This window comes from Hyla sarda, chromosome 8 (assembly GCF_029499605.1).
Source record: "Hyla sarda isolate aHylSar1 chromosome 8, aHylSar1.hap1, whole genome shotgun sequence".
Lineage (NCBI taxonomy): Eukaryota > Metazoa > Chordata > Amphibia > Anura > Hylidae > Hyla > Hyla sarda.
In genome coordinates this window covers 93,149,290-93,177,108 of record NC_079196.1, presented here as the reverse complement: position 1 = coordinate 93,177,108, position 27,819 = coordinate 93,149,290, and the positions used below count along the sequence as shown (strand labels likewise).

Sequence of the window (27,819 nt, the reverse complement as noted above, 5' to 3'; positions counted from 1 at the left end):
TCTGTCCTCTCCTCCCTGTATGGGCAGAGGCTCTTACAGGCAGCAGCAACAGCAGCACAGTGGAGCAATTAGCTGCCAAACATTGGGCTGTGTATGTGAGGCAGAGGACCTTCGATGATGTCATTACCATGTGATTGGTCACATGGGCGGGAGGAGCCTAACTGCTGTGCTGTGGAGGCCCAGGAAGACTATGTATCATGAGAAGGTAACCTATAGTACATACACACTCACACACAAATAACTACATCTGTGTCTTTAAACCAGGTTGCCTCCAGCTGTAGCAAAACTACAACTCCCAGCATGCCCAGAGAGCCGACGGCTCTCTGGGCATGCTGGGAGTTGTAGTTTTGCAACAGCTGGAGATACATTGTTGGGAAAACACTGCACTATAAAGTTTACACACACTGGGGGAGATTTATCAAAACCTGTGCAGAGGAAAAGTTGCCCAGTTGCCCATAGCAACCAATCAGATCGCTTCTTTCACTTTGCAGAGGCCTTGTTAAAAATGAAAGAAGTGAGCTGATTGGTTGCTATGGGCAACTGAGCAACTTTTCCTCTGCACAGGTTTTGATAAATCTCCCCCACTGAATCTAACACACCCCCTACTTCCCATTTTTTAACCCCTTAAGGACCACAGGTTTTTCCTTTTTTGCACTTTTGTTTTTTCCTCCTCACCTTTTAAAAATCATAACCCTTTCAATTTTGCACCTAAAAATCCATATCATTTTAACTGAAAATCTACGGCAAAACGGGAAAAAATTGAGGAAATTGAAGATAAAACGCCATTTTTGTCATTTTGGGGGCTTCCGTTTCTACGCAGTAAATTTTTTGGTAAAAATGACACCTTATATTTATTCTGTAGGTCCATACGATTAAAATGATACCCTACTTATATAGGTTTGATTTTGTCGTATTTCTGGAAAAATATGAGGGCTAATTTTTTGTGCCGTGATCTGAAGTTTTTATTGGTATCATTTTTGTATTGATCGGACTTTTTGATCGCTTTTTATTCATTTTTTCATGATATAAAAAGTGGCCAAAAATACCATATTTTGGACTTTGGAATTTTTTTGCGAGTACGCCATTGACCCTGCGGCTTCATTAATGATATTTTTTTATAGTTTGGACATTTACACACGTGGCGATACCACATATTTTAATTTTTATTTACATTTTTTTTGTTTTTTTTTAATGGGAAAAGGTTAAATCACATTTATTAAAAAAAATTTACACTTTTTTTTTTTTTGCAATGTTATAGCTCCCCTAGAAGTCTATAACACTACATACACTGATTGCAGGCACTGGTCACTGCAATGTCATAGCTTTGCATTAATCAGTGTTATCGGCAGTCAATTGCTCAAACCTGCATCTCAGGCTTGGAGTAATCAATCACCAATCGGACTCGCCGGAGGAAGGTGTGTGACCCTTCGCTCGCGTCCTAGCTGATCGGGACGCCGCATTTTCACTGCGATGGTCCCGATCAGTCCCACTGAGCAGCCGGGCACTGCGATCGCTGCTGCATTCTATTAGCCCAGGTTCAGTTACATGCCGGGACCGACCCGATATGACACATGGTCACCGCGTGCCCCCGCGTCATATCGCTGGAGGCGGCCACGGACGTAAATATACGTCCGTGGTTGTTAAGGGGTTAAAATAAAATAATTTAAGAATCCAAACTATTAAAATATAACGTTAAATAACCTCATGGTCAATGACGTAATTGTTCAAAAATACCAAAGTCCACAATTGCTAATTTTAAGTCATTTCATCTATATATATAAAACTCAACGTGAGTGTGTGTGTGTGTGTGTATGTGCCACAAAAACTTCCAAACGGCTAAAGATATTAACATGAAACTTGGCATTCATATTACTTATATGTCAACAACAAACATAGGATAGGTGATTTAACCCTTACTCACTCCCATTTGCCAGGGGCGGGGTTTATGCTTAAAGTCCCATACAAGTCAATGGGAAATATATGTTACTGCATAACTTCCAAACAGCTGGAGATATTTCGAAAATACTTGGTCACATGTTACTTATATGTCCACTTGAAATATAGGATAGTTAATTTAACCCTTAATTACCCCCATTTGTGAGTGTCTGGGTTTTTGTTTAAAGTCCCATGCAAATCAATTGGAAATGTATGTTCTCACTTAATATCCGTACGGCTGGAGATATTTCAATACCTGGTAAACATATTACAGGTCGGGATATGAGGACGCGATGGGAGGTCGAGATAGGAGGTCATGATTGGAGGACGGGATGGTCGGGATAGGAGGTCGAGATAGGAGGACGAGATAGGAGATCGGGATAGGAGGTCAGGATATGAGGACGGGATAGGAGGACTGGATAGGAGGTCGGGATAGAAGGTCAAAACAGGAGGACGGGATAGGAGGTCGGGATGGGAGGTCGGGATAGGAGGTCGGGATAGGAGGTCGAAATAGGAGGTCGGGATAGGAGGTCAAGATATGAGGACAGGAAAGGAGGTCAGGATAGGAGGTTGTTATAGGAGGTCGAGATAGAAGGTCAAGATAAGTGGACGGGATAGGAGGTCGGGATAGGAGGTCGAGATAGGAGGTCAAGATATGAGGACGGGATAGGAGGACGGGATAGGAGGTTGGGATAGGAGGTTGGGATAGGAGGTTGGGATAGGAGGTTGGGATAGGAGGTTGGGATAGGAGGTTGGGATAGGAGGTCGAGATAGGAGGTCGAGATAGGAGGTCGGGATAGGAGGTCAGGATAGGAGGTCGGGATAGGAGGTCGGGATAGGAGGTCGGGATAGGAGGTCGGGATAGGAAGTCAGGATAGGAAGACGGGATAGGAGGACGGGATAGGAGGTCGGGATAGGAGGTCAGGATATGGGGTTGGGATATGACAACAATATATGAGGACAGGATATGAAGTCAAAAGCTTCCTCTGTTGATTTTCCTCCACAACAAGGATTAGGAAGGAAAAAATGGGCAACGCCGGGTACTCAGCTAGTATACCATAAAAAAATGAATAAAAAGTAATCGAAAAGTCCCATCAAAAACAAATAATGGTACTAGTAAAAACTACAGATCAAAGCGCAAAAGGTGAATCCTCACGCAGCCCAGAATATGGAAAAATACTAAAGTTATAGAGGTCAGAAGAGGATGATTTTAAGTATACTTCTTTTTGTACAAAAAGTTATTTTTTAAAAATAGTAAAATAAAACAAAGCCTATAAAAATTGGTTATTGGTGTAATCGTATAGAACTACAGAATAAAAATAATATAATTTTTTCTGAAAAGTGCACTGGGTAGAAACGGAATAAAGTGGCACGGGGGATCAGAGGGGGGCAAATGACATAGCACAGGGAGTTGATCAAGGGGGGAGGGGATAAAAGTGCATGGGGGGTAGCAGCCCGAATTGTAATGCTGATACTGGTATCATGTTGCACGTCGTAGGACACACAATGTGATATGTACAATTGGAGGTACTGTGAGGGGTGTCCAGGGTGCCCAGGTCTGAAGTGTGTAAGGGGCCCCAAAATTTCTGATGGCAGCCCTGCTGGGACACTAACCAGTCCTGCAGCACCATCAGGCTTGTCCATGGGTCATGGACAAGAGATGACTCATGGATGTACATGGTCAGGATAAGGTACTGAATAACAGATGAATTCTTTATTTTTTATTTTTTGGCATATGACAGGTATGCTTTAAACCAGCCTGAGTCACATTCCTTTGTTTGGAAATCCATATATTCAGCCATTAGCCCCTGAGTTGCCTTACAGCTAAAAAAAAAACAAGTCCTATACTTTTAAAACCCTATTTAGTAAAGAATCTCAAAGTCTCCCTCAAACATTACTCAAGAAAGAGCAACAGAAAAGGTAAGGAAAACCTTTGTACAGCAATGGGAATATGTTGACATTAAAAAAGCATTGGGGGGATAGGGATCAATACTGCAGGACAATATGATTTTTTAAATCTAAGGCTAAGTTCACACGGCCACTGTGCTTGAGCAGAACTGACACCAACGGCTCCCATTGACTTGAATAGGGTCAGTTTTGTTTCCGCTATTTCTTCTCCACTCAACTTCTGTCCTTCCGACAGACTGAGACGGAGCTCCTACCTAAGCCCAAGTGTGTGAACTTAGCCTTAGTCTTTGTTGACCCACTGTTTTTTTACGCACCATTTTGAGTCATAAATGAATTTTAAAAAATGGACCAAAAGCAACAATGATTGAAAAATCTATAGGTTAAAAAAAAGCTGAAAATAAGGCTTAAAATGAGGTTAAGAAAATGGTGTGTCAACATAGCGTAAGGCCGGAAAAAAAACTCCATTCTCCTATCCCGACCTCATATCCCGACCTCCTATCCCATCATATCTCGACCTCATATCTCGACCTCATATCTCGACCTCATATCTCGTCCTCCTATCCCGTCCTCCTATCCCGTCCTCCTATCCCGTCCTCCTATCCCACTCATAACATTGTTTCTGGAGTTTATTTTTACCTATAAAAGCCTATGGAGGAACACCATATCAACAGCATACTGCAATTGTGAAAAACTGTTACTGAGCCTAAAATCGCCACCAAAAAAAAATCTGAAAACGCAGATTATGGCGTTTTTGGGGGCATATTTTTTATTTTTATTTTTTTACAAAAATGTTGTGTCTGTTTTCAGCCTTAATGTTATACTATGTAACATTCCTCTCACAAATTACTGCTTTACATAATGTACAACACATGTGATCATGTTGCCTCAACTATACAGTAACATGTAATTTTTTGAAAATATAATATAATACAAATAGTAATATTTGAAAAGAAAATCTGAAAAAAATTAAGACACAAATCTTAATGCATGACAAATTTCCTTTCAGAAGCCAACATAATAGAAATATTGATATCAGCTTTTACCAGAAAGTACAGCTGTAGCAGATCTGAGCTTGTCTAATGCAAAGTACTGAGTTCATGGTTTGATACGATTGTGATATGATGTTGTTGGTGGCTTTGCAAGGGACTGAAGGTACTTCTACTACATTATCTTACCCCAAGAAGCTAATGTGATGATGCAATCTGAAAAATGTAAATGATCAATTCCTTTTTATTTTTGTTTTAGGATAGATACAGGTTTATCCCAGAAAGTTTTACATTCACTTACCAACCATGTCGACTGAAAGTTTGTTCCAGTAAAATAACATTTTCTCAAGTAGCTTCTGATTTTTCCCAACTAAGCACACATTGTGCCCCCTTGTTATTGTGTTTAAAGGGGTACTCCGGCCCTAAGACATTCAAAGGATAGGGGATAAGATGTCTGATCGTGGAGGTTCTGCCGCTGGGGACCCCAACAATATCACATGCAATACCCACCTGTGTAAGCTGCACGTAGCACTGCAGCCTTCCGAGTCTGCCGGGTTACAACTACGGGGCTAGAGTATCATGATGTCATGACTCCGCCCCCCGTGTGAAGCCACGCCCTGCTCCCGCAATGCAAGTGTATGGGACCCACAAGTGGGTGCTGCATGCGACATTGTGGGGGTCCCCAATGACGGGACACCCGCAATCAGACATCTTATCCCCTATCCATTGGATAGCGGATAAGATGTCTTAGGGCTGGAGTACCCCTTTAACTTCATAAAAACATATTGTAGACCATACAGATTTAGTTCTTTAGCACTTACATCCAATCCGAGATATCTGGTCTTTAAATTTGTGAAGTCAGACATGCTGAATATACAGCATTATCTATGTACTCATATTTCAATGGAACTGGAAGAAATACAAAAGATCATACCAATAATCCCAAATAAAGCTCCACACCATGTTATGATGAGTTTCATGCTGAAATATATTTACGTAGAGTAGACAAACTGTAATACACAATACACAACTCAAATATACACACACATATATACCTATTCTGTAGAGATCACTACTCAGAGGTCATCTTATTATCATCACAAACAAGATTACAGTGACAGGTAACACCTCTATTATAAAGATGGTCGAACATTTTTAAAAACTGTTGGATGAACAATTGTACACCCAACAGTTATCTCTTCTGTCCTCCCCATAAACATGAACGTTTGGCATGGTTGAACATTCATGTGTTTTCTATATGGAGAGGAGCTCTGAAGTGGAGCCGTTTATCTTTCCCAGAACAGAAGAGGTGGTCGGCAGAAATCCATCTTTCCAAACCTATCTTTCCAGTGACATCATCTGAAGAATCGGGAGGCTGTCATACACCTGAAAGAGCTGAAGTGTTTGACCGATTTTAGTCTATGGTGTATGGGCACCTTAAAGGATGGATAACACAGGGTTACTCTATTGACTATACAATAGTGAAATGAACAGCCCCACTCCCACTTCCTTTTTCCTCAACAAACTACTACACTGACTAATAGAAGTCAATAGGCTATTTAAAGGGGTATTCCAGGCAAAACCTTTTTTATATATATATATATTTATATCAACTGGCTGCGGAAAGTTAAACAGATTTGTAAATTACTTCTATTAAAAAATCTTAATCCTTCCAATAGTTATTAGCTTCTGAAGTTTTCTGTCTAACTGCTCAATGATGATGTCACATCCCGGGAGCTGTGCATGATGGGAGAATATCCCCATAGGAACTGCACAGCTCCCGGGACTTGATTCATCAGAAAGCAGACAGAAAACAACAACTCAACTTCAGAAGCTAATAACTATTGGAAGGATTAAGATTTTTTAATGGAAGTAATTTACAAATCTGTTTAACTTTCCGGAGCCAGTTGATATATATAAAAAAAAAAGTTTTGGCCTGGAATACCCCTTTAATTATGCAGTTTTCTTATATCCTGCAGTACAGCAGCTCAGGCAAGACAGCTAATAGCTGGCTTTATAATTATGTACAAAAATTTTAAAGAAAAAATATTATAATACAAAAAAAAGCAAGCGTTATAAGAAGCGTTATAAGAAAAAACATTAAAAAAAAAATATCAGCAACGGGCTGATCATTTTTGGATATATCCTTTAACTTGTATTATATTCCTTAGCTAGCACTTTATATGTTTGTGCTATGTTGGAGGCATGTTACAATAATGTAAAGAATGCATGTGCACTCTTTTTCCATTTCCCTTTATTCGATTTGTTCCTCCCCGATCATTAACAATGAACATATGCCATGTCATGGTCAATAGCATGCCTTTTGGCTCCGATAATGCTGTATTTCCTTATTAAGTACGAAGCTGCATGGACAAGACTTCCCTTATACAACTCACAATACCAACTTGTATGTAAAGCATTACAAAGGAGCTAGCTCTAAAAAAGTGAGCGCAATACCTGGTGCTAGCATTCGGCTCATTTTCACCCTTGCAGAGAGGATGGTGGCATTCCCATGGACTCCGTCTGCTTAGATTTGAAGTATGAAACACTTTCAGTAATTACAGCTATTATAATTATATGCCACCAACTTAAATGCTAAATGCCGTACTTTCAACTTTATTTAAATCCATGTGTACGCTGCCAACCACCTCTATGCTATGAAATTGCTAGTTGCCTTTGGCACTGCTTGGCATGAATGAGCTATTTTGTATTATACAAGTAGGCCCAGGTCTTGATGAGTTATAAAATGCAGCACTATAGGCAAATGTGACATCATAATAGGGCGGTGAACTTGGAAAGCTTCTACATATTTTCCAACTAAAGTCCTGTTTTTTATAAATAATTAGCAATTTATAGTGTGTTCATAGACACGCGGTAGGTCATTAGCAATTTCCATGTGAAATAAAAGGCACTCAGTACCCAGCAAGGATAAAACATAGCACTTTGTGCCAGCCTTTCCATATGTAAGATATAAACCTGTACACTATACCATCTTATAGCAGCACGAAAATGTGCTTGCCATCCTCTCTAAACGAATAATTCTCAATTGAATAATGACGGCGAAATCAGACAAGTTCTCCGTTGCAGGTGTTATTGACTCAGGATATGAAAGGATACTAACATTTCCTTGTTATGCTACATGAGACCCGGTTCTATAAGACCAAACAGAATTTTGTAGTGTGTACATAGAGAAACCTATCATTGGCATTAATGCATTCTTGGAAGGGAGAGGCTTTTATTTTTTATTTAGAAAAAAAAAAAAACTACTGGGTTCCAAATAAGACAGTATGTTCATCTTTACTATTGCTTTAGTTCCTATTGAAGTCAGCAAAGTAAGCCTTGTCCAAAATAAACCAAGAATGTGCTGGATTAGGGAGAAAAACAAAAAAAAAAATCTGTTAAATTTACCGTATTTTTCGCCCTATAGGACGCTCCGGCATATAAGACGCACCCAATTTTAAATGAGGAAAATCTAGAATACAATGTAAAGTATAGGTCACAGTGATCTTCATCCAGCGGACCTCCAGATGTTGCAAAACTACAACTCCCAGCATGCCCGGACAGCCGTTGGCTGTCCGGGCATGCCAGGAGTTGTAGTTTTGCAACATCTGGAGGTCCGCAGGTTGAAGACCACTGGTATAGGAGGTAATACTCACGTGTTCCCGCCGCTCTGGACCCGTCACCACTGCCCTGGATGTCGCCCTCCATCGCTGTTGCCGCATCCCCGGGGTGTCCCCGTCGCTCCAGAATGTCTCTGCTGCCAGGAATCCTCGCTCTCCGTCGCCGCCATCACGTCGCTACGCACGCCGCTCCTATTGGATGACGGGGCGGTGTACGCGACGACGTGATGATGACGAAGGAGAGCGCCGGCCATGCAGGGGATCCCGGCACGGAGCAGACATTGAGGAGGCAGGTAAGGTCCCTCCCGGTGCAGCCAGGTTAGTGTCACTTTCGCTTCAGACGCGGCGGTCAGATTTAATCGCCGCGTCTGAAGGGTTAGCACAGGGCATCACCGCGATCGGTGATGTCCTGTATTAGCCGCGTGTCCCGGCCATTGATGGCCGCAGGGACCGCCGCGATAGGTATGTATTCGCCGTATAAGACGCACCAACTCCGTCTTATACGGTGAAAAATACGGTAATCTGATATTTAATCTGATATGTTCACATGCAGCAGAATTGTTACATACATTTCTGAAAATCTATCCAATATATCTGAATATGTTTTTTTCTTTATGATGTACAAGGATTTCTGCATGCCCTATTTAGTTGGATGGAACAATAGATAGATGTGTTTGCAGTACCACCACATTAAAGGGGTACTCCACTGGGGAAAAAAAAATTGAGTCAACTGGTGCCAGAAAGTTAAACATATTTGCAAATTACTTCTTGTTCTTAATCCTTCCAGTACTTATCAGCTGCTGTTCTGATCCACAGGAAGTTTCTTTTTGAATTTCCTTTCTGCCTGACCACAGTGCTCTCTGCTGACACCTCTGTCCATTTCAGGAACTGTCCAGAGTAGGAGCAAATCCCCATAGAAAACCTATCCTGCCCTGGAGAGTTCCTAAAATGGACAGAGGGGTCAGCAGAGAGCACTGTGGTCAGACAGAAAGGAAAGTAAGCTGATAAGTAATGGAAGGATTTTTAATAGAAGAAATTTACAAATCTGTTTAACTTTCTGACACCAGTTGATTTAAAAAGAATGTTTTCCAGTGGAGTACCGCTTTAACCCCTTAACGACCAAGGACGTATATAAGTCCAAAATAACGTATTTTTGGTCACTTTTTATATCATGAAAAAAATAATAAAAAGCGATCAAAAAGTCTGATAAATGGTACCAATAAAAACTTCAGATCACGGCACAAAAAATGAGCCCTCATACCGCCCTATACGCGGAAAAATAAAAAAGTTATAGGGGTCAGAAGATGACAATTTTAAACGTATCAATTTTTCTGCATATAGTTATGATTTTTTACAGAAGTACAACAAAATCAAACCTATATAAGTAGGGTATCATTTTAACCGTATGGACCTACAGAATAAAGAGAAGGTCTAATTTTTACCGAAAAAAACTGAAAAAAACGTGGTCCTTAAGGGGTTAACAGTCCAGGCATGCTGGGAGTTGTAGTTCTGTAACATCTGTCTGGGCATGCTTGGAGTTGAAGTTTTGCAACATCTGGAGGGCTACAGTTTGGACACCACTACACATTGGTCTCCAAACTGGTCTCCTCCAGTTGTTGCAAAACTACAACTCCCAGCATGCCCTTTGGTTGTCTGGGCATGCTGGGAGTTGTAGTTTTGCAACAACTAGAGGCACACTGGTTGGGAAACATTGTCTGTTTCTTAACTCAGTGTTTCCAAACCCGTGTGCCTCCAGCTGTTGCAAAACTATAACTCCCAGCATGCACTGAAAGACCTTGCATGCTGGGAGTTGTAGTTTTGCAACAGCTGGAGGCACGCAGGCTGGGAAACACTGAGTTAAGCAACAAACTCTCAGTGTTTTTCCACCAGTGTGCCTCCAGCTGTTACATAACTACAAGTCCCAGCAAGCCCTTCTGCCGTCACTGCATGCTGAGAGTTGTAGTTTTGCCATAGCTGGAGGTTTGCCCCCCCATATGTGAATATACAGGGTACATTCACACGGTCGGTGGTTTACAGCGAGTTTCTCACTGCAAGTTTGAGATGCAGCAAATTTTCCACTGCAGCTCAAACTCCCAGTGGGAAAATCGCTGTGAACCCCCACCCGTGTGAATGTACCCAAAAACACTACACTAAACAAAATAAATAGTATAACACTACATATACAGATACCCCTACACAGTCCACCACCCCCCCCCCCCCCCAAATAAAAATTAAAAACATCTGGTACGGCACTGTTTCCAAAACGGAACCTCCAGCTGTTGCAAAACAACAACTCCTAGTATTAGCCATTGACTGTCCGGGCATGCTGGGAGTTTTGCAACAGCTGGAGGCACCCTGTTTGGGAATCACTGGCGTAGAATACCCCTATGTCCTCCCCTATGCAAATCCCTAATTTAGGCCCTAAATGCGCATGTCGCTCTCTCACTTCGGAGCCCTGTCGTATTTCAAGGCAACAGTTTAGTGCCACATATGTGGTATTTCCGTACTCAGGAGAAATTGCCTAACACATTTTGGGGGGCTTTCTCTCCTTTAACCCCTTATGAAAAATTTAAATTTTTACACTAACTTGCTGGTGTTGCCCCATACTTTATATTTTCGCAAGAGATAAAAGGAAAAAAGACCCCCAAAATTTGTAACGCAATTTATCCTGAGTACGGAAATACCCCATATGTGGACATAAAATGCTCGGCGGATACACAACAAGGCTCAGGAGTGAGAGCACCATGTACATTTGAGGTGATTTGCACAGGGGTGTCTGATCGTTTCAGTGGTTCTGACATAAACACATAAACAAAACACCCACATGTGACCCCATTTTGGAAACTACACCCCTCACGGAACATAACAAGGGGTATAGTGAGCCTTAACTACCCACAGGTGTTTGAAGAATTTTCATTGAAAATGAAAATTGTTTATTTTTTCACTAAAATGCTGAAGTTATCCCAAATTTTTCATTTTCACAGGGGGTAATAGGAAAAAAGCCTCCAAAATGTATAACACCATTTCTTCTGAGTATATAAATACCCCATATGTGAATGTAAAGTGCTCTGCTGATGCACTACAGGGCTCAGAAGAAAAGGAGCGCCATTGGGCTTTTGGAGAGAGAATTTGGCTGGAATTGAATGCCATGTGCATTTACAAAGCCCCCATGGTGCCACATGTGACCCCATTTTGGAAACTACACCCCTCACAGAATGTAATGATTGGTGCAGTGAGCATTTACACCCCATTGGTGTCTGACAGATTTTTGGAACAGTGGTCCGTTAAAATGAAACCTTAATTTTTTCATTTGCACAGCCCACTGTTCAAAAAGTCTGTCAAATGCCAGTGGGGTGTAAATGATCACTGCACCCCTTATTACATTCAGTGAGGGGTGTAGTTTCCAAAATGGGGTCACATGTGGGGGGGGGGGGACTGTTCTGGTAGCATGGGGGCTTTGTAAACGCACATGGCCCCTGACTTCCTTTCCAAAAAATTCTCTCTCCAAAAGCTCCTGTTACACTCTGCACTCTGGCCGCAAGCTCCGGCCGTGAGCACAGTGTCCCTGTGTCCTTGTGAGTGCTGTATCCATGAGCACAGTGTCCCTGTGTCCCCGTCTGCCGGTGGGGCTGGGATTTGCATTGCGGGACACGCCTGCATGCGAAACCCAGCTCATCACTCACCACTCTCCACTGCCTCTGTGTCTCAGCTCCGGCATGCACGTCCCCGTCTCCTAGAGCGCCAGAGCTCTGAAATTTAAAGGGCCAGTGCACCCATAATTAGTGTTTGCACCTGACACCACATGATAAGTCCCTGCACCTCCTATACTTCCCTGCTGGATCTTCAGTGCCCCTAGTCTTAGATTAAGTGTTCCATTTTGCCTGTTGCCTTACCTGTGTATCCAGACCTTCCCGCTACGCTATTTGACTCCGCACCTTTGCCACCTGCCTTGACCTTCGGCTATGTTGACTACGCTACTGCCTTATCCTCTGGTACCTCGTCTTGCCCAGCTACCTGTGTGCTCAAGCTGTGTCGGGGGTAGCAACCTGGGTGTCGCCTGCCGCATCTGGTGAAGACCAGCGGCACCTTAGACTCTGCTCCCAGATACGGTCCGTGTCATCAGCCACACAGGTTAGTGGATCCACATCCAGCTCCGTTACAGCTCCTTCTCTTCTGAGCATTGTAGTTCGCCCGCAGAGCACTTAACATCTATACATGGGGTATTTCCATACTCAGAAGAAATGAGGTTGCAAATTTTGGGGGGCATTTTCTTCTATAACCTCTTGTAAAAATAGTAAATTTGGGGAAAAAATTCATTTTAGTGATTTTTTTTTATTTACACATATAACTTTAACAAAAAGTCAGATGTGTAAATTAACACCTGTGGGGTGTTAAGGCTCACAGTACCCCTTGTTACATGCCTTGAGGGGGTGTAGTTTCCAAAATAGTATGCCCTGTTTTTCTTTTTTTTTTTTCTGCTGTTATGGGACCATAGGGGCTTCCTAAATGTGACATGCCCCCCAAAAACCATTTCAGCAAAATTTGCTTTCAAAAAGCCAAATGTGACTCCTATTCTGAGCATTGTAGAGTGCCAGCAAAGCACTTGACATCCACATATGGGGTATTTCCATACAAATTTTGGGGGGTAATAGGAGAAAATGCCCCCCAAAAAGGGGGTAAATTTGGGGGGAAAAGCATTTTAGTGAAAGAAAAATGTTTCATTAACACATCTGACTTTAACGAAAAGTCTTCAAACACCTGTGGGGTGTTAAGGCTCACTGTTCTCCTTGTTAAGTGCCATGAGGGGTGTAGTTTAATTTCCAAAATAGTATGCCATGTGTTTTTTTTTTTTTTTGCTGTTATGGAACCATAGGGGCTTCCTAAATGTGACATGCCCCCTAAAAACCACTTCAGCAAAATTTACTCTCCAAAATTCCATTGTCACTCCTTCACTTCTGAGCCCTATTGCGCACCTACAGAGCACTTTACTCCTTACTCGAGAGAGATTGGGTTACACATTTTGGGGGGCATGTTCTCCTTTTACCCCTTGTAAAAATTCAAAAACTTGGTCTACAAGAACAAAAAAATGGTGATTTAGAATTTCTCCTTCACTTTGCTTCTATTCCTGTGAAACTCCTAAAGGATTAACAAACATTCTGAATGTCATTTTGAACCACATGTCTATGGGTCTTTGGCGGATTTTCAACACCGGAGATTCTGCTGCTGAAAATCTGCTGCGGTTCTGTACTTTGTTATAAAGTTTTCTTTTTCTCATTCTTATTTGTCCTGGATTTGTAAAAGGATTAACTATTTTTTTTCTTTTTCAGTAATGTTGTTGAAAAACATATGTTAACCAAATACAAATAAAAAAATAATGTAAACTTTGAATGGAACATATGTTTCTAAATTCAACCTGACTTCTTTAGACGAAAAAAATGCAATAGTAATGCAATGTATTATAAAAGAAAAAAAACATACACCTAGGGGGACATTTATCAAGACCTGTGGAGAGGCAAAGTTAACAAGTTGCCCATAGCAACCAATCAGATGGCTTCTTTCATTTTGCAGAGGCCTTGTTAAGAATGAAAGACGCAATCTGATTGGTTGCTATGGGCAACTGTGCAACTTTGCCTCTCCACAGGTTTTGATAAATCTCCCCCATAGTGTGTGTATAAAAAAACTTAATGTGAATAAAATCATTTAAATGTAAATTTTAAATATTTTATGCAGAAGTAGATCCAGCAGGAAGAAGAAGTTTAAGTTCTACCAGAATATTTCCCATTCCTTTTCATTACACTTCTGGCTTTGGTCTTAAAGCTGAATATTATAAAAAAAAAAAAATTATAATAATAATAAATATATATATATATATATATATATATATATATAAATGCTATGCTAGAAACAAAAATAAGAAAGAATAGACTTGCTATCTGTTTTAATCTACGGATCCGATATATGGAAGTGTAAATGAGCCCTGAGGGTAGCCACAGGACAAGGGGTACTCCTTCCCCATTATAGTGCTTGATCTGAACATATATGTGAATTTCTGGGTAAAATAACTGTGATTTTAAGTGTCACTGCATGGGGCAATATACTTTCATTCTCTAATAAAGTAGTGCCTGCAACAAGAAACTTGGGCATGTAGCATAAAAGGCAATAATTAGATATGACATATTTAAGAGGATATGTAGCCCTCAAGGTTACAACAGCTTGAGGTTAGAAAATTCATTGACAGCTGAATGTACAGACTCTTCTGACAGCTATCCATTAAATGTGCTCCATAAGAGAGTAGCAGACAAAATATGACTCCTAATACACACTGGAGTAAGAGCATAAGTTTTATGTTCTTTTCCCATTATCCTGAAGCGATGGATAAATCTATCTTAACTCTCCTCATGTGATGTATAATGTACAGTGTCAGAGACCACAAAGCAGTCAAGCAAATTAAAAGATGCCTGTTAAATTAGTCTTTGCAAGCAAAGAAGCCATTTTGATGATAATGTCCTCATGCTCTGATATGAAAGTGCAATACATGGATAAAACCTATTTATAAAATGGCTTGGGTAAATGGGATCGGGATAAATAGGGGGGTATAATTGACTAATAAACATTCAGGGGACTATCGAACTACTGAACAGTTCCAAAACCGATCTTGAAATTCTTGCTGCGTTTGGAAAAGCTTTTAATACCAAGATATCTTTACAAAAAACAGACAAGTGTCAATCTTAAAGGAAAAACAGATCAGCCAAGGGTAATAGATTCTTCCAGGTTCTCATGACGAAAGGGATAGTCTGGGTTAGAAAAGCCCTGTAATGTTCTGCTATTTATCAGTGGCCTCCGGGAACATCACCTGTCACTGGGCACAGTGCAGGGGCCCCTCATGATCAGCTTTATTGTGGCCAACCCATCATCTGTTGTTTAGATCGATATCACTTGTAGATATTATTGCAGTGTATCATTAAGTGATATTATGTTTCTGTTGCATTGTTTTAAAAGCCATTTTGGAATTATAATATCTTATTAATGGATTTACCTCCAAAGCCCAACCTTATAGCATTAAATAATGCCCATGACTACCGTTGCCTACAAAACACTTCAAAATGTCAGTTTCATAACTGTGCCCCCATAAAAGTTCCAGCTACAGGGCCTTATTTTGAAGTTTGAAGTGCAGATCCCCTTCTATTGCTTGGAACAGTTAGATTTGTGGCCGGTAGACCAAACACAGCACTAGAATCATATTATCAGGATATGTCACCTTTAGGGTGTATTCACACAGGAGGGCATCCTCAGTGTATTTGACGCTGCGGATGGGCTGCCAGCACACACAGTTACAGCAGAGCAATGTTCCTGCTGCTGCTGTCGTAGCTCTGTGTGTGTCCGCTCATATCTGTGGATTTCCCACCAGCAGTCACAAGCCGACACACAGAGCTACGGCAGCAGCAGCAGAGAGCTTGCTTTGCCACAACTCTGTGTGTCTCGGCAGCGCATCTGCGGCGTTAAATACGCTGTGGGCATGGTTCTGTGTGAATACTCCCTTAGGGTGCATTCACACGCTGGTAATTAGCAGCAGGTTTCCCATAACCATTCATTTGAACGGTTCTGCTGGCGGCAAATCTGTCAGTACTGCGGACTGTGTTCAGACTCATTCAAATGATTGTTCCTCATTCACTCTCACTTGCCAGCCCCTCCTTGAAAGACATGTAAAGCCCTTTACATCAGTCAAGGAGGGGCTAGAAGGTGAAGGCAAGCAAGGAGTTGTGTCAGGCTGTGGCAGTTGAGCAACTTGGCTCCACCTCCTTGACACTTAGCTGAGAAATAAAAAGTAATTTTATAAATTTGGCAACCGCGATCAGCTCCAGGAAAGAAACAGTTTGCTTTTATATCCTAACAGATATCCTACTGTCTTTAACTGAGGAAGCTATATGAAGCAGTGTTTTCATAGCATCTCTTATAGTTTGTCCACTATAAGACATGTGCTGTAGTGTAGAAGGTATTTTTGTCAGGACAGAATTGATCTGTTATATAATAAAATAGTAAAACTTTCTCAACAGAAGAGGGTTCTGAATAAAGGCCTCTTGCTTTTCTTCTTACAGGGACATGTAAAATCTTGCACACAAGCACAAGAAAATGTAGTAAGTGAAGATGACTAAATTCATTGTTGTGATGTAGGTGGTCACTTCTATTTGAAGTTTTATTTTACTCAGTTGTCAATAAATACAGAACAATACAGATTCTGATCTTTAGTGAATATTTATATATATATTGATATTTAGTGATATTTAGTGTATATACTGCTTTCATAAGGCTGAACGCTATTTACATTTGTACTGAGATGATAACTCTTCAAGTCCTGTGGAAAAAAAAATCTAAATATATGTAATATACACACACACACACACACACACATATATGAAGTGGCGACCAGCTTTATCAATCATTCTTGTTTGACAGCTATTCAGCCCTGGGTACATGACAATTGCATTCATGATGAGCATGGAAACTGAATCACAGAGAGATATAATAATACTATGCTCTAAGCCAGTGTTCCCCAACCAGGGTGCCTCCAGCTGTTAAAAAATTACATCTCCCAGCATGCCCGGAGACACTCTGGTTGGGATACACTGCTCTAAGATACACGGCTCTGTTACAAATGGAAAATAAGGGCACTTTTTTTCCCCCTTTGACCGCCCTTAACGTCCATTATTGTAACGGAGCCTAACGGGGACTCATAACGGGCAAAGAGGACCCCTTTCACTTGAATGGGATTCCTCTAACATCCGTTATAACTCCTGTTATTGCAGCCGAAGATAGCGGTAGAAAAAGATGTCGCAAGCACAAATTTTTCTCCCGCTATCTTTCTAACAGATGTCATCTACAGTGCACAAACAGTAGTGTGAAAGGAGCCTAAGCTGAGTAATTTGGAAAAAGTAAGAGGTCAGTCTACTTTTTATAAAATCTGAAGGATCGAGCACACGGTCATAACATATTGTACAGACAAGTAAAGGGGTTTTCCCTTTTTGATAAATAGGTCTAAATTGATGCATGATGCGAATGTAGACATATTTCCGATATAGAAGTATTTTTTCTAAATGTACAGATTGAAAGATATTTAGTTACTAATCTGCTTTGTTTTGATAACCTGTAACCCTTGGTTAGGACTATCTTAGAGAATCTTTTAAAGATGTAACACAAGCCCAGTCTAACAGTAATCTGGTTAAAAGGAGGTATACAGTATGATTGGCCGATGGCTGCCCAATGTGCAGACTGGTGCTTGTTAAGCGAGCCTATTGCACGGCTTGGTTATCAGGCAGACTGGGTTGCGCAAATGATCACTGGAGCATTCATGTGACCCTTTACTTTCATCATTCATCAGCTGCACATCCTCTATTTGAATGTGTAGATGGTGAATGGTGATTTTATTGAAAAAATAACAATAAAAAATAAAATGATCAGCCAATGAACGAGCATTTGCTCATTCATCAGTTTACCACTGGGTCTACATAGGGCAATATTGGCTCGATCGCCCGTTTATCGCACTGTGTAATCTCTACTGTGAATGCCAGCAAGGGGAATTATGGAATGGTCCGCAGCACACAGCATAGCCACAGTTCACAGAAAAAACAGGAAGTGAATATTTCCATGTAGGAGAAGAACTCATACATTCCATTTCAGCAGAGTCCCACTGTTTTCAAAGGCATTCTGCTGCACCATACACATGGTGGAATTTTGGAACATGTTCATTTTTTAAGTGGAATCTGCTCAGAAATGCATTGTCATCTATGAAGATAGAAGGCAATGACTCCGAGGAGTCCTAGCCCCGGCCAAACACACCCATGTTTTCCTGGTGGACATTCTGCAAATTTTACATCGTGCGAATGAGGCTTTACATCGTGCGAATGTACCTGTTGTCAACAAAAACTTTTTATATAATGTAGATAATACAATTATATGTATATTTGTAATATACATTGGTTTAAAAAATGTGTATATTTATGGGTGAATAGGTGCTGTCCCTACAGCTATTGCCTGTGAAGAGTTCAAATACAGGAAGTGAGGACAGGACAAGTAGGGCTCTATGCAGGCTCCTGGCTTGTTAATCCCTTAAGGACTCAGGGTTTTTCCGTTTTTGCACTTTCGTTTTTTCCTCCTTACCTTTTAAAAATCATAACCCTTTCAATTTTCCACCTAAAAATCCATATTATGGCTTATTTTTTGCGTCGCCAATTCTAATTTGCAGTGACATTAGTCATTTTACCCAAAAATGCACGGCTAAATGGAAAAAAAAAATCATTGTGCGACAAAATCAAAGAAAAAACGCAATTTTGTAACTTTTGGGGGCTTCCGTTTCTACGCAGTGCATATTTCGGTAAAAATTACACCTTATTATTATTCTGTAGGTCCATACGGTTAAAATGGTACCCTACTTATAAAGGTTTGATTTTGTCGTACTTCTGGAAAAAATCATAACTACATGCAGGAAAATTTATACGTTTAAAAATGTCATCTTCTGACCCCTATAACTTTTTTATTTTTCCATGTACAGGGCGGTGTGAGGACTCATTTTTTGCACCGTGATCTGAAGTTTTTATTGGTATGATTTTTGTTTTGATCTGACTTTTTGATCACTTTTTATTCATTTTTTAATGGTATAAAAAGTGACCAAAAATGCGCTTTTTTTGACTTTGGAATTTTTTTGCGCGTACGCCATTGACCGTGCGGTTTAATTAATGATATATTTTTATAGTTCGGACATTTACGCACGTGGCGATACCACATATGTTTATTTTAATTTTTTTTTACACGGTTTTATTTTTTTTATGGGAAAAGGGGGGTGATTCAAACTTTTATTAGGGAAGGGGTTAAATGACCTTTATTAACATATTTTTTTTACTTTTTTTTTTTTGCAGTGTTATAGGTGCCATAGGGACCTATAACACTGCACACACTGATCTTTTACACAGATCACAGGCGTGTATTAACACGCCTGTGATCAGTGTTTTTGGCGCTTGACTGCTCCTGCCTGGATCTCAGGCACGGAGCAGTCATTTGCCGATCGGACACCGAGGAGGCAGGTAGGGGCCCTCCCGGTGTCCTGTCAGCTGTTCGGGATGCCGCGATTTCACCGCGGTGGTCCCGAACAGCCCGACTGAGCAGCCGGGTCACTTTCACTTTAGAAGCGGCGGTCAGCTTTGACCGCCGCTTCTAAAGGGTTAATGCCGCACATTGCCGCGATCGGCGATGTGTGGTATTAGCCGCGGGTCCCGGCTGTTGATGAGCACCAGGAACGACACGATATGATGCGGGATCGCGGTGCGATCCCGCTTCATATCGCTGGAGTCGGCGCAGGATGTAAATATAGGTCCTGCGTCGTTAAGGGGTTAATCTTCCTCATGTGTGAGCCCATAGCATGTCACAGAGCCTCAGTGCACAGAACCCTGCTTGTCCTCAGTGTACAGAGCCCTGCTTGTCCACCATCACTTCCTGTATTTGGACTCCTCATAGAGACACACAGGCAATAGCTGCGGGGACAAAAATATACATATTTTTTAACCAATGTATATTACAATTATACATATAATAGTATTATCTACATTATATAAAAAGTTTTTGCTGATGACAGGTACACTTTAATTGTAAAAGGCAGGTGCATGGAGCCTACATGGCAGTTTTAGAGACTGTAAGCTATGTGGACTAGAATCCTAGTCTGAATGTCATCTATCACTGAAATAAACTCAGACGTTAAGTAAACAAAAGGATACTTACTACCTGTGGGATCCATCCATGTGTCTATTACATAGATCAATAGATCATGACATTGACAAGTGTTGATTGTCAATCTCAGTGAATGTAATGCAGTGTCATATAATAAAAGTACTTATTATATTTCCTCTGAGTATAGCAGATATGTATATATATATATATATATATATATATATATATATATATATATAGTAACACTAATACAATACATACAGTAGACAAGGAATATTAAAGTTGTTGCTTTGAGAATAGCACTTCAAAAATCCAGGCCTACCAATGGTAAATGACAAAAAAGCAAGAGCTCTGGGATCAAGTGCCTTGATTGTGATCGGTGTGGCTTTATATTAGGGGCTGTCTACTGTAATTTATATAGATATTGAAAATCCTCTACAACACAGAAACTTGCTACCAAATTTTGCTGTATATTAAACTGTGCTCCCCAAATTTGTATTATTATTTAGGCACTATGAAGTCCTGCTATTTGGGCATTAGACAACATATAGGGGTCAATTTATCATTGATTTTACCATGTTTTTGTGGGGTTGTTTTGTCGCAAATCTACAAGCCCCGACCTGGCTTAAAAAACTTGCAGTGGATAGTATTTGGAAAAAGTCACACACTTTGGCACAACAGGTTAAAAAGGTGCAGAAAAAGTGTGGTCAAGTGTAATAAAAAAAATAAAAGAACTAGCACCATATTGATTACATGTCATGTGACCATTTCAAAAATTTGGTAAATGTACGCATTACCACCACCACAAAAATGAAAGGTGTAGAAAGATTGTTCACCTATACCACCCATGATAAATTTCCCTCATACTGTATAAACCCTTAGAAAGCATCGTATACTCATCCCACATCATAATAGATGTTGTTTTGAGCTTATTACACTAATATAGTAATCTATATATAAAAAGAGAAGGCCTGATTCATCAACGACCAGCCTAAACCCTTGGACCTAGAAAGCTGAATTTTTTCACAGGTGTTATTTTTAATACGTAGACAAGATATAAGAAATGATTTGTCGAAAATCAAACCTTAAGGGGGTGAAAAAGGGGTTGAAAGTTTTTATGGAAGTCCATCGTTTTTTGAAGCTAGAAGCATGAAACTTTGTTTTTAGGCTAACAATTAGAGATAAAGAAACACATGTTTTAATGTTTTCTAAAATTCCACCCCTGAAGGGGTGAAACAGGGGTTCAAAGTTTTGTATGAATTAACTCCTTGCTGCAGAACGCCAGTTATACCCGGCACTGCGGCACAGGAGGATTATGAAGCGAGCTGAGCTCGCATCATACCCGCACGGTCCCGGCTGCTATCAGCAGCCAGGACCCGTGGCTAATGCTGGACATCGCCGTTCCAGCAGATGTCCTGCATTAACTTTTTAGACGCAGCGATAAAAGTTGAAAGAATTCGGGTTGTTTGGATGCCAGTAGACTTTACCCAGAGCGGCCTCATTACTATAGGATCATAAAAAGTAGATCTATGTTACCCCAAATTTTACGCGAGCGAAGCCGCAGGCAAAAGCTAGTTCATACAATATATCTGACAAGCTGAAATCCCAGGAGACATACTGTACATGATACACCATTATCTTCAGTGTCTTGGGGAGAAGATGGCTAGAAGGGTGGAAGAGTGTTTAAACTAGGGACTGGGGGAGGGAACCTACAACATAGAGGCGGAAGATAATGGGCAATGCCACAGCCTTGGCAAAACGTTGAGGGGGGCATTGTGTCAGTGATTTTAATTACTGTGTGCTATAGCCCAATAAGCACCTACTGCAGAGGTGCTCACTCTTAGAAACAGTGACAGCAAAAGGAGCACTTAGGTGACCATATAGTCCAATCCAACACTGCTCAATCTAAAGGGCAAAGAGAAGCACACAGTATTTTAATTGTGTGTGTTTAATTATTTTTTTTGCTAATAAATTGTGTGTGTTTAATAATTTTTTTTGCTAATAAAGATAAGTTAAAGTTTCGACACCTAAAGTTTGCTGTATGATTCACCAGCTATTTTCTTACAAAACGGTGTTAGCATTCACAGTATTCACAATGGAATTCAAATATATGGTGGACTCTGTTTTTACTCGTGTCCATTCCACATGGTCGATTGCAAACTACAGTATGGTGACTTCTGCAGCATATTGTGACCTTTGGGTGTGGCCATCTTTAAACAACTTTATAGGATGGCACAATAAGGATGGCTGTGAGACACTCACTCACTCACTATAATAACACTCCAGTGTGGCCCTGATTGGCAGAATAATGGGGCTCCGCCCTCCCCCCCCCCCCCCACTACCACCAATCCTCTTTCCCTGTGTGCGGCCAGGAAGCTCCCTCAGTACATAATTTTGCACCCTATGGAGCATTTGATGATGTTCATATCTCTGTCTCCTTCACTGCACCTATGCTCCCTGCTTGACCTAAGTTTACTCCTTTAGAGGAGGCATAGTGGTGCAGTGCACCATGTATGGACAGGGGACCTACCTGGCCACAAACAGGTATGGGGGATCGGCAGGGCACAAGGCTACAAAATTACACATGTGCAGGCCCACACTGGAGCATTTTTATGGAAGTGAGTGACTTTCTGCATTTTCATAAAGTTGTTTAAGGGTTGCTAACCTCTTTAAAAAGGTTCTCTTAAAAAAAGTGATGGTTTTGATCCTAGATGTCAGTATAGTGGGGCTGGTTCAGGCATAGGGAATCTCTTCATTAAAATGAATAAATAATTGGAAAAGGTGACTGGTAAGTAATGGACTTGGTTATATTTAATTTCAATGGACCACACAAGCTCAAGCTTTGGAGGGGCTAGGACCCCACTAGTTGGTGTATTATGACATGTCATTTTAACTGGAAAATGTATACAGTTGAACCTTTATGGAAGTGTATATTATTGATTCCAGGTTTGCTGTCTGATGGCTGCATTGAGTATGCATTATATTAAATTTCTATGTATTGATCATAGTGAGTTATAAAAGATGAATTCACCCATGCTACTTTTCTATCTGTTTGGATAATATATATATATATATATATATATATATATATATATATATATATATATATATATATATATAAAAACAAAATGCAGTTGTCGCAATTGCTGTCTGCAGGAAAATATGCAATCTGATATGTGATTTAGCAACAATGTAGCCCCAAAATTTAATTAAATGCTTAAACTCTTGAAAACACAATAAACTAAAGCATTGTATAATTTTTTTTATCCAATTCTTATAATATAACTAACCTAACTAGAACCCATAAATCCATCTAAGGTGGTTAGTTGGGTTTGGTTGAAAGCCATATCTTAATTTTGTGGAACAAGAACTTCCACAAGGATCCACAACCTGTACCCGTCCCCTCCTTTAATGCTCTGCTCATTGTAATGATGGCTTTTTATAAGGACTCTAATTACAGCTTGATACATTCCTTTTTCCAACATATTTTCTCTTACAGAATACCAAAGACCAACCATAAAACTCTGCCTCCAAGGGCTGCAACATAAAGATGTTTTTCCAATATTAGATTAAACGACAAAGCAAAAAGAAGTCCAACCATAAATACAATTAGATTTACATTCAAGTGTAATTGAAGAGGACAAAGGCCCCATTGGATGTGTGGTGTGTGACTCACTCTTATTCAGAGCTGCTAACCATGTTCATATGACACAATCCAAAGGAAAATATTACCTTACACAATAATAAACTGCTTTACAGCCCAGCACTGCCCAGACTGGGCAATCATTGATGGTGTGCAGGTCAAAAACTATTAGGAAGGTCATCTTAATAGGTTAAAGAATGTGACCATTACAAAACTATGTATTATTCGGCATAGTGCTGTTTACTTCCAGCATGGAAATAGTCATAAAAGATGGAAGGATAATTTCCCACACAGTAGATGCACTGCTACAAAAAACTAACTGGAGACGTGCCCATGTATTAAAATATTTAACCTAGACAATAAGAGAAGACCTAAGGGAACATTTCTTCAATAAAATGGAGAATGGGAAAAAGTTATTTAACTTCTCATGATGAAAGCTCACAGGAAGACAGACAATTACTAAATACAAAATTTGTAGGTGCCAGTCTTTTCCCATTCTTCATTCATCTACTCATTTTACGGCCATGCCGAACATTAATGTGTGTGGGAGAGTCCAGAAAGATAACTGTCGCCTGAATGAACATTAAAGGGGTTATCCAGGAAAAAAAACTTATATCAACTGGCTCCAGAAAGTTAAACAGATTTGTAAATTACTTCTATTAAAAAATATTCATCCTTTCAGTACTTATGAGCTTCTGAAGTTGAGTTGTTCTTTTCTGTCTAAGTGCTCTCTGATGACATGTGTCTCGGGAACCGCCCAGTTTAGAAGCAAATCCCCATAGCAAACCCATTCTACTCTGTGCAGTTCCCGAGACAAGCAGAGATGTCAGAAGTGAGCACTGTTGCCAGAAAGAAAACAACTCAACTTCAGCAGCTGATAATTATTGAAAGGATTAAGATTTTTTTTAATAGAAGTCATTTACAAATCTTTTTAACTTTCTGGAGCCAGTTGATATTAAAAAAAATAAATAAATAAAAAAAAAGTTTTTTTCCTGGAATACCCCTTTAAGGAGACAGTTATTTAAAATGTATAGCCACCTTCAGACCTGAGAGGGTTCAACCACTGGGACCTCTCCAATGGATGGGTGACAAATGTTAGTTATAGCCTGCCTTACCTTTGTGTGCCGAATGCAACACACGTGGAATTCTTTAAGAAGGATTACAGTAAAATCTATTCCACAGGGCATAAACCAACCTTAGGCTGTGGAGAGTTTATGGTTATAGGCAGGTTGTTAAGGGGGCATCAAGTACTGGCAAATGGTTATGCTGGCATGCACATGGCATTGCTTACTATGGCTAATACTTTGAGCAAACTATGTGTCAAGATGTGTGCTTTAATGGCTGCAGATATGCAAACAAATAGCAGAATTCCTAACAAGGTGACAGTAGAGGACAACAGAAAGATTTATATTTAAAGGTAATTTTATTTTCGGTTGAAATATACTATTTATGTAGAGTATACAAACCAGTTTTACAGGATAGCAAACATCACTGGTAGTTATGGCATTTACAAAGAAAAAAGACATCTAACCATTCAAATGTCAAGACACTAAAAGCAATTTCCTCATCTCTCATACCTTGTGCTTGAGCTGCAGATGAGTGTGAATATCCCAAGGCTAGAAGAGCTGTCTCTACCAACTGATTGAAAAGGACATCTCTCCGAACCAGCACAAACTCAGCGTGTTCTTCTCGGCTGTCCATTTGCTCCACCACGCAGAATACAGGCAGCATTAGTCCTGACAAGAGAAGTAAAGACAGTTCATAAGACACTTTTATAATGGACTGCCAACACTAAGACACCTACTGACAACAATCCAAGATCACTTCATATTAATTATTTTATTACAAGCTTTTACATTAGCAATCATTTCATACAACATGCAGTTTCCCATATCAGAACACCTTGGTTTCTTGTCATCCTCTATAAGTAGAGAAGGCAAACATTAAGGGCGTCAGTAGGGATGTTGTAAAGTTTATGGATTGAAAAGAATGCCTTCCTTCTAAATTTAGTTGGGCAACCAATTGGGTACTGTATCCAAGAAGGTGATTGTGATGTAGATGTTAGGGTTCAGGGATAGTTTACAATTGCCTGCCACACTAGAATGGATTTTCACTGTATGACAGGGAAAGTGATGGCACCAGGAGAGAAGCAGCAGGAGATGGAGAACCCTATTAAAGACATAAGTGTGAAAGGGATGGGGTGGGGTAGAGGAGGTATAAATAAAATTGAGAGGATGTATAAATAAGAGTATTCAGGATTGTTTGTGAAGGGCCAATTTAAATGATTGTCCATCAGATATCTCTCATGCTCTTCTTTAGGGATATTTATCGGGAAGTTTGTCCTGAAAGTCTGGGAACAGTGAGAGTCCGATAAAGAGACAAGACCTTCCCTCAACCACATTTTTGTTCCACGATAAGACACTTAAATTACGATTTCCTCTATTTATTTGAACATTTGGAAAAAAAATACACAGCAAATAATTCAGAGAAAAGGCAAAGCAGATGTCCATTGCAACCATCAGATTTGTGCTCTTATTTTTTAGAAATCTTTTTTGAAAAAAAGATGAAATCTCATTTTCCCCAAAAATGGCTTCTGTGCTGAATACTTTATCATTTGGAAGAACCTCAGACAAGAGAACCTTTTATGCCACAAGGATCTTGAAAATGCCAAATAAAGAAGACTTGTAGATTGAAGATTGAGAGGGACCAGATACTTTTTGTTTAAAACTTTCCTGGATTTAACAGTCACTGTTGCACCTCCTTGTTCTTCCTCTCATCAGCCCAGTTCTCACAGACTATGCGTGTCAAGGCTCCTTATTTTTTATATGCAAGCAATGCTTATTTTATTTCTCATACATAGGAAAAATAGGAAGATTCTGCATGGCTATGTCTGGATCTTATTAATGCGTCTCCTCCATGTCTCAGCCTTTTGCTAATAAATTATCTTTTTATATGGACATTTTATTTTCATCTGCAGGAAAGTCATTAGCTGAAAAATAGATGTTACAACCACTTGGCTGCCAGCAAGACTTTCAATGTGCCGCCGACCCATTTGGCAGCAAAGGAGTTAAGGAAGCTATCATGTTTAATATGTGTTTATAGCTGATTTACCCTTATAATGTTGCCTTGTTCCTGAACAATGAAGGCATCATTGTTGTTGCTTGTTTTTTTTTACTTTATTCTTTTTCATGGTGGCCATGTTTACTGGCCAACAACACATATGAGGTTTTCATGGCATGCACTGAAAAGCAGAGGGGAGGGGGGGGGGGGGGAGTTTTAGCTTTGGCTACTCATTATGCAAACAATTTAAATGAAATGGGAAGGATTACAGAAATGAGCATTCATCCCTCTATGTGCTTTTATATAATGGCTAGATCCAGCTCATTAATATATGTGGTTCACCATTATGATATGGTAAAATGGAGAAATTGGAGTAGCTCAGAATGCTTGGTGCCAAGCTGCACAGTAAACTCCTATACCAAATAAAACAAAATGTGATCTTGGTATATGACCTGCTTAATTAGCACAAGGGTTTCATAAATGCCTTGACTGTTACCTATACGTAGTAGAAGTGACCATTGTCTTGGATGTGCCAATGCTCATGAATTTGCAGGTCCATCAGTTTATGGGTAGCAGTATTTCAGTTTTGTTATTTAAGCCTCATACATTTGTCAGTGATGTTGCATTCTCAAAGTAGCCCCATCTATTGTCCATATTCCACTGTTCCCCTCTTCGGTGCCATCTGGTGAGATCAATCATCCAGCATCAAAATTGAGATGTTGGATAATTGTGAACTGTCCCATTCAAATAAATGGGATCGGTTCTAGCATCAGTTTCTCACTGGTGCACGCCAGAGGGAAACCATGCCGGACGCTCGACATATGTCAACCCAGCCTAAGATGTTTGTGGAATGTTTTTTTTTTAGATTGTGCAAGTTGGTTGAGAGGGACTATAGGGGCTTTTTTGTATGTAATATTCTCAACTGAATACACCCAGTGATCAAGTTATTCAT

At 40.1% G+C, this 27,819-nt stretch overlaps 1 protein-coding gene and 1 long non-coding RNA gene across 8 annotated transcripts in view; one reads left to right on the top strand and one right to left on the bottom strand.

Moving 5' to 3' along the window:
• SATB2 (SATB homeobox 2) overlaps nucleotides 1–27,819 on the bottom strand; it is a 190,467-nt gene that overhangs the window by 122,580 nt on the left and 40,068 nt on the right. For all 5 annotated transcript variants that reach the window (XM_056534454.1, XM_056534453.1, XM_056534452.1 and 2 more), the window contains one exon: nucleotides 25,385–25,543. In XM_056534454.1, coding sequence (XP_056390429.1) covers nucleotides 25,385–25,543 — 159 coding nt within the window. The remainder of the gene's footprint in view (nucleotides 1–25,384; nucleotides 25,544–27,819) is intronic.
• On the top strand, nucleotides 66–27,053 carry LOC130284265 (uncharacterized). 3 transcript variants are annotated; one of them, XR_008846963.1, is made up of 5 exons: nucleotides 86–205; nucleotides 4,850–4,995; nucleotides 23,664–23,827; nucleotides 25,403–25,555; nucleotides 26,127–27,053. It is a non-coding gene; the product is annotated as an uncharacterized LOC130284265 (long non-coding RNA). The 3 variants fall into 3 exon arrangements; XR_008846962.1 differs by lacking the exons at nucleotides 25,403–25,555; nucleotides 26,127–27,053 and adding an exon at nucleotides 3,678–3,855 and having other exon boundaries at nucleotides 66–205; nucleotides 23,664–24,410; XR_008846961.1 differs by lacking the exons at nucleotides 25,403–25,555; nucleotides 26,127–27,053 and having other exon boundaries at nucleotides 23,664–24,410.